The following is a 6,385-nucleotide window of genomic DNA, read 5'->3' as shown; positions in this document are numbered from 1 at the left end:
GTCTTTCGAATCTCCCAAAGCGAATCTGTCATTTATAAAAGGAAGACGTACGACGAATTATCCCGTAACATTCTGATATGTAGTTTGAGTGAATTGGGCTTCACATTGTTGTTCTGCTATTGACAAGACCTTTGAGTGAGTATCAACTTCTTCAACCTTCCAAAATTGTTCTACTGCATTTTCTAAACTATCTTCTGCAACCATTGTATAACTACCACATGTTGCAACCATTGTGTTACCATTTTGAATTTTTCCAGATACGATCCATCCGAGCACAGTGTTCTGTAGAATTGGTAGTTCCCTTGAAAGTTGTATTTGACCAGGACTTAGGAGTTGATGATAAAATTCTGCTCCAAGCAACATATCAATTTTGTCAGACTTATAGAATGTAGGATCTGCTAATTGGATGTTATTGGGCAGATTCCAATTTGAAATTTGTAAGTGTTGCGATGGTTGATTGGATACAATTTTTGGCAACACAAATGCTTCAAGTATTGTTTTGTAATCGGTCACTTTTGATTGCACAGAAAGTGTTGTACGAATTTTAGAACTCAATTTACCTATCCCTATGCCTTCGATGCAAATCGAACTGGAGCTTACTTGCGGACCTAATCTGGATGCCAGTCGTTCAGTCACAATATTTATTTGTGAACCTGAATCCAATACTGCTCTGCACTCGACTGTTCTTCCATTAGAGTTGGATGCTAAAAGTTTTGCTGTTCCCAAAAGAACGAAACTGGTCTGACCATGATTGATGGATGACATTAGAGTTGTTTGTGCAAGTGGCCTTGAAGTATTTTCAACTAACTTATGATTTTATGGTTGAACTGGGTGTCTATTTTGATGCAACAGTGTATTATGTCTTCTTTGGCATATAGTACAACCCCTGCTGGAGCATTGTAATGCCATATGACCAGGTTTCATGCAGTTTGTGCATAATTTATGACGTTTCAGTAAATCATACTTCTGTTGTATGGATTTACGTTTGAAAGTTTCACATGAAAATAATTGATGACTACTATTGCAAGTAATACATTTTGATCCTGAGTCTGTAGCTGCAAGTGCTACTGCTGGATGTCGTGGTTTGTGACTTTGTTTGTGGTTTCCATTCGTCATTGATTCGAATGCCTGAAATCTTCCTTCTAGGAACCGCAATAATTCTTTTAATGAAATTATTCTTCGGCTGTCTTCTAACGATTGCTCGAATGCTGTATGTGAAGCTTTGTCTAGCTTTCTAATAATTACGTTAACCATTATGGCGTCCCAAGATTTAACATCAATACCTTGAGCTGCTAATCCATAATAACATTCTTTTGTAACATCATGTATGCCCTTAAGACTGCTTGCTGATTCAATTGTTATATTTGGTTGTGATAACAATTTATTGAGTAATGCTGTCACCAAGAGTCGTTTGTTGTCATACCGATTTGACAGAATATTCCAAGCTATATTGTTATTTTTCTCGGAAATTGGCAGATGCCGTATGAGGGCTTTCGGCTCACCCGCCAAATTTGTAGATAGATGGAACATTTTGTGGGCTGCGCTTATTGATTGATCATGGATCAATTGTTGAAACAAATCTCTAAATTCTCTGTACCGAGCTCTGACTGCTTCTTTAATAACGCATCCATGGCGATGTTTGAATTTTCGGTCCGAAAATTCCAATGAATAAATACTTCAGCTGCTTGATGAGTGAAGTACACCTGATTATGTCCTTTCTGTAGACAGTTGACTCCTTCAAAGTGTTCTTCGTCAGGATAATGAAATGAAAATTGATATTATATCAATAATCACGTCGGGGTCACCAAAAAATGTACGCTACTTGGTGCTAACCCAGATCTTTAATCTGTGTTAGCTTGGTAGCCAATTCTTATGTGTAAAATAGTTTGAGCACTTGTAACCCAAACTACTTGAATTTTCTATGTTGATTAGTTTGAGCGCTTGAAACCCAAACTAATCGATGCGAGAAAGTAAGAAAGTTATAATTGATTTCGTTTCTTTTTCTTTTCCTTCTGAACTTTATTAAAATTATTTCTTATATTTATACAAAAATTATTTTATAAAAAGCTATTAAATTATGCATTAATTAACAATAAATATTAATGCATAATTCACAAATAAATAAATTTGCCTACGCTGTGCTGACATAATTATGGGCCAACATATTACACACTTTCTTCAGTGCATTGACCAACAAGAAAAGCTGATAATGCAAAATTGCACTTTTCGTTGGTCAATGACTGGTCGCAGTGTTGGCCCAAATAATATGTAAACACATGTAACCAAATATCATAACAAAAAACAAAACTATAAAATAATATTAATTAAATGCAAACATAAACACAATGCATTTGGCGTAGAAATTTTAATTTCGGCGCCGCTGACAAAAGGTTTGAAGAAATGTGAATTTCTTCTTTATACAATGGATTTGGTATGGCTGATAATATTCATGTGTTATTATCACCTTACCAAGTAATTTGTTAACGAAAATATGATTTCGTTATGAGCAAATGAGTAATAGAAATTTATATTTCTATTACTAACGAAATGTTAATTTCGTTATTTATAATAAATTTTAAAAGAAATGTGTATTTCTATTAAAAATAAAAAAATCAAACAAAATAGAAATCGAGATGTAAATTTCGATTCTTGGTGTTCAGCATGTGTAATATGGAGCAACCTGTTCTTAGCTCGATGTCTTGCTGAATCCCTCCTTGCGCTTTTGCTTCGCCTTTTATATACGCGAGGTAGATTTGTTTTTGTAATTGCAACGGTGCGTTGTTTACAAGCTTTATTATTGTTTTTGATGTTTTTTATTTTATTATTATATATATTTTGTTTTGTATTATTACATTATTGTGTGGTAAAATTTACGAGTGTAAATTTTATGTTACAGTAAGTTATTTGCGTTTTAAATTAACAATAAAATTAACCAGTTTTCATTGCATATATCAACTCCACACTGATTGTATGTAGGTTGGAAATTAGTTAAAATTTCCATCCTTGTATCTCCCTCCTTTTTAGGGAAAGTAAAGTATGACGGGACGCGCTACCTGTTAGCATGGTTTCTGTTCCGTTTCTTTGGACTTTTGAATATTTTATAGAATTTGTCTTGGTCTGTAGTATTCTGATCGTTATCCTGTTGAAGTTTACTTCGGCCTTTTACTTGTCGTTGCTGATTTTGCGAACTGGATTGTTCTTTTTCTAGATGTAACTGCAGTAGTTGTTCTTGTTGCATAGTGCCTTTCACCAAAACTTCTTGTGTAATTGGTAATAGTTGCCGCCATGATTTACTGATACTTTGTTCTTTGTTCTTTTCTTTCTCTTTTATTTCTAATTTCCAGTTGCTTTCTTTTTGTATAGAGTTTTTTTTGTTTTTTGTTCAGTCAAGGCTAACAATTTTCTTAATATAAATGTTTATAACTATTTTACACTTTATTAATGTTTAATTATCAGCTTTAATCAACTTAGTTAACATTAAAAATACAAATAAAGTTATATATTGAATACTAACACGTCCTTAGTTATTATAATATCATTTCGTACTTGAATTTTACTTTCACAATTAATTCAAAACCTTCAGTAATCGTGCTAGCAATTAGTGTGTTTCTTTTAACTCTTACACGTTTAGTTTTCCATTTACTTTTATTTAAATCATTTATTTTCTTTTAAAAATTTTTGCAAATATTCTTGTTTTTTAAATTGCTTCTTCGAACCGACTTTTTTAACCCACTCTCCCAAAACTGACCGTTAAAAAAAAACTACTCACAACTGAACCCTTAGTGTTGCAAATTGAATCTTATATACCTAAACTTGATGCAATACCTGACCTTATAAATGCCCTAGTTACCTCATTTAGATTTTTTAACAATTTCATAATATTTTTTGCTAAACTCGCAAAGTGTTTATTGTTACAAGAATGCCCTTCATATTTTTGCAATTCTTCCGCATTTAATATTTTTTCAAAGTCACTTACATCACGATACCAATTATTAACCAAATACCAAAATCAGCATTTTTTATCGTCGAACTGACGAACTGCTGTTTTGGTTCTGGTCAACAACCGCCTAGATGTAAACCACCTTGCCTACTTTTAGGAAAATGTACGATCACGTAAGATCGTACACACTACATTACGGAAGAACTGCCAAAACCCGTGAAATTAAATAAAACAAATATTTAACTCACAACAGCAAATACTTCTTTCGCAAGCTGCAACACAGCATTTAAAGTTATTTCAATAGGTTTCCAAAAATAAACCTTACCCGTTGAGTCCATAGATTTCAATGTTTGAAAGTATTGCAAAAACTCTGTTATGTAATTGAAACTGTGGCAGCATTACATAAAACGACTAAAACGTAAAACACTGTGACAGCATTACATAAAACAAGTAAAACGTAAAACACTGTGGCAGCATAATAAAAAAGAAAAAAACACAAAATAATGCTAGAGAGGTTTTTTGGACAGTGCTCTTTTGACCTACTTGGCATGCATTTTCGTAGTTGTTTAAACAATAGTATTGGCGGTAGAAATCAGTAATAAAGTCATTGAAGAAAATTTGTTTAAATGTTTAATAGTGAACAAAGCAAAATCGAACAAATATAGTGCAGTTCAAAGCAGTTCAGAAGTCAATTCAGAGCAGTGTTCAGTGTTCCGCACACGTTGCGCAGCAACATTAAATTATCAAAGTTAATGGTTTAAAATTTTGTATATACTGTGACGATTTTTTCCAACACGTCACAAATAAATTATGATAGTTGAAAATAGCATGAAGTTATTGTAGTAAACAAATAAAAAAACCCAACAACAGAATTAAACTATTTTCAGTCGAAAAAAATTATATATATAGCATGAAGTTATTATTATTATTGTAAACAAACAAAACAATAGAATTAAACTATTATTAGTAAAACCAAACCCACGGAAAAAATATTAGTCTAAGCTATGAAAAAAATATATAAAGTATTAATAAAGTAAAAGGAATTATTTTAGAAAGTAAGATAGTAATAAGTAATTATAAATTATCATAGAATTTAGTTATCAAAATTAAAAGAAACAATAAATCTCTTGAAAATACAAATTAAGTAATAATACTTCCGATTTCTTTGAGGGTAATTATTTTGCCAAACTTTAATAATAAATATGCAGCAAACAACAACAGCAGAACATAGCGAGATCAGTAGCAGGCAATAACAACTTAAAAGAAAGCTACACAGTATGCACTCAGAAGTCAGTTATCCCGTTATATAAAATCCGTATAAAAGGAGAAGCAAAGAAAAACACAGGGACTTGGCCACAGCACTTCGAGCAGTGCACATCACCAGAGGGACTTGGCCACAGCACTTCGAACAGTGCACATCACCAGAGGTTCAATCACAGGTCGTGAAGCAGAACACTTCACAAGGTAATCACAGAGGTAATTATTAAGTCATAGAACTGATTCCTAGCAACACAGCCCTATCGGTAGTGTTGTTTCCTAATCCCACAGTGTAGCCCAGTCGGTAACACTGAACCTAGCAACACAGCCCTATCGGTAGTGTTGTTACCTAATCCCACAGTGTAGCCCAGTCGGTAACACTGAACCTAGCAACACAGCCCTGTCGGTAGTGTTGTTTCCTAATCCCACAGTGTAGCCCAGTCGGTAACACTGAACCTAGCAACACAGCCCTGTCGGTAGTGTTGTCTCCTAGCCTACCTTTAGTCATTCTTTTGTGTTCTCTTATTTACAGGAGTTATATTAATTGTCCGTATTTATAATTACAATAAAATATCATTAGTACTTAAGTATAACTATAAATATTGTAATAAATTTATTTTGAGAAAAATAATAAAAACCACGAAACTAACGAAAATAGCCCGTTTTTTAATTACGAGAAGATTCAGGGTTACAGAGAAAAAAATATTCTTGTAACGACTCTGGGATCCGGCGAGAAAAACCCCGGCTTAAGAAAAAAAGGTTCTTTACAAGTGGCGCCCGAGCAGGGACCCTGAATACAACGTAGAAAACTTCGTGATATAATAATGAGTAAGGAGGATCCGATTTTAGCACGAACCTGGTTGGTCGCATCACAGAAGTCTTAACTCGAATGAAACGAATTTAAGAACTCTGGAAGGAAAAAAAATATATATCAACGTATATCACACGAGGAATACAAAGGGGCAGATATGAGTCCTACAATGCGCTCATCCATTCAAACAATAGAACATGTGGAAAAATGGTGCTTCAGATATGACGGTGGTGAGGATCCATTGAGTTTCATCGAACACATAGAAGAACTGGCAGACAAGTATAGCATCGATGTAAACTTAATTCCACGCACAATGCCCTTACTTCTCGAAAATAATGCACTAATATGGTATCGCAACAACAATTGTCGTTGGCAGT

General features: G+C 33.6%; 1 protein-coding gene across 1 annotated transcript; it reads right to left on the bottom strand.

Annotated features, from left to right (window-relative positions):
• Positions 1-816: 816 nt before the first annotated feature.
• On the bottom strand, positions 817-1,530 carry LOC119667438. The gene has a single exon (XM_038076727.1). It carries the CDS (start codon positions 1,528-1,530, stop codon positions 817-819), a length of 714 nt encoding a protein of 237 aa, XP_037932655.1.
• Positions 1,531-6,385: the final 4,855 nt, after the last annotated feature.

The sequence above is a fragment of the Teleopsis dalmanni genome, chromosome 1 (genome assembly GCF_002237135.1).
Source record: "Teleopsis dalmanni isolate 2A chromosome 1, ASM223713v2, whole genome shotgun sequence".
NCBI lineage: Eukaryota > Metazoa > Arthropoda > Insecta > Diptera > Diopsidae > Teleopsis > Teleopsis dalmanni.
The sequence above is the reverse complement of the archived record's forward strand: the minus strand, read 5'-3'. Positions and strand labels throughout refer to the sequence as shown.

Coding starts and splice junctions, on each gene's coding strand:
- LOC119667438 (XM_038076727.1), bottom strand. CDS start 1,530: ATGTTCCATCTATCTACAAATTTGGCGGGTGAGCCGAAAGCCCTCATA.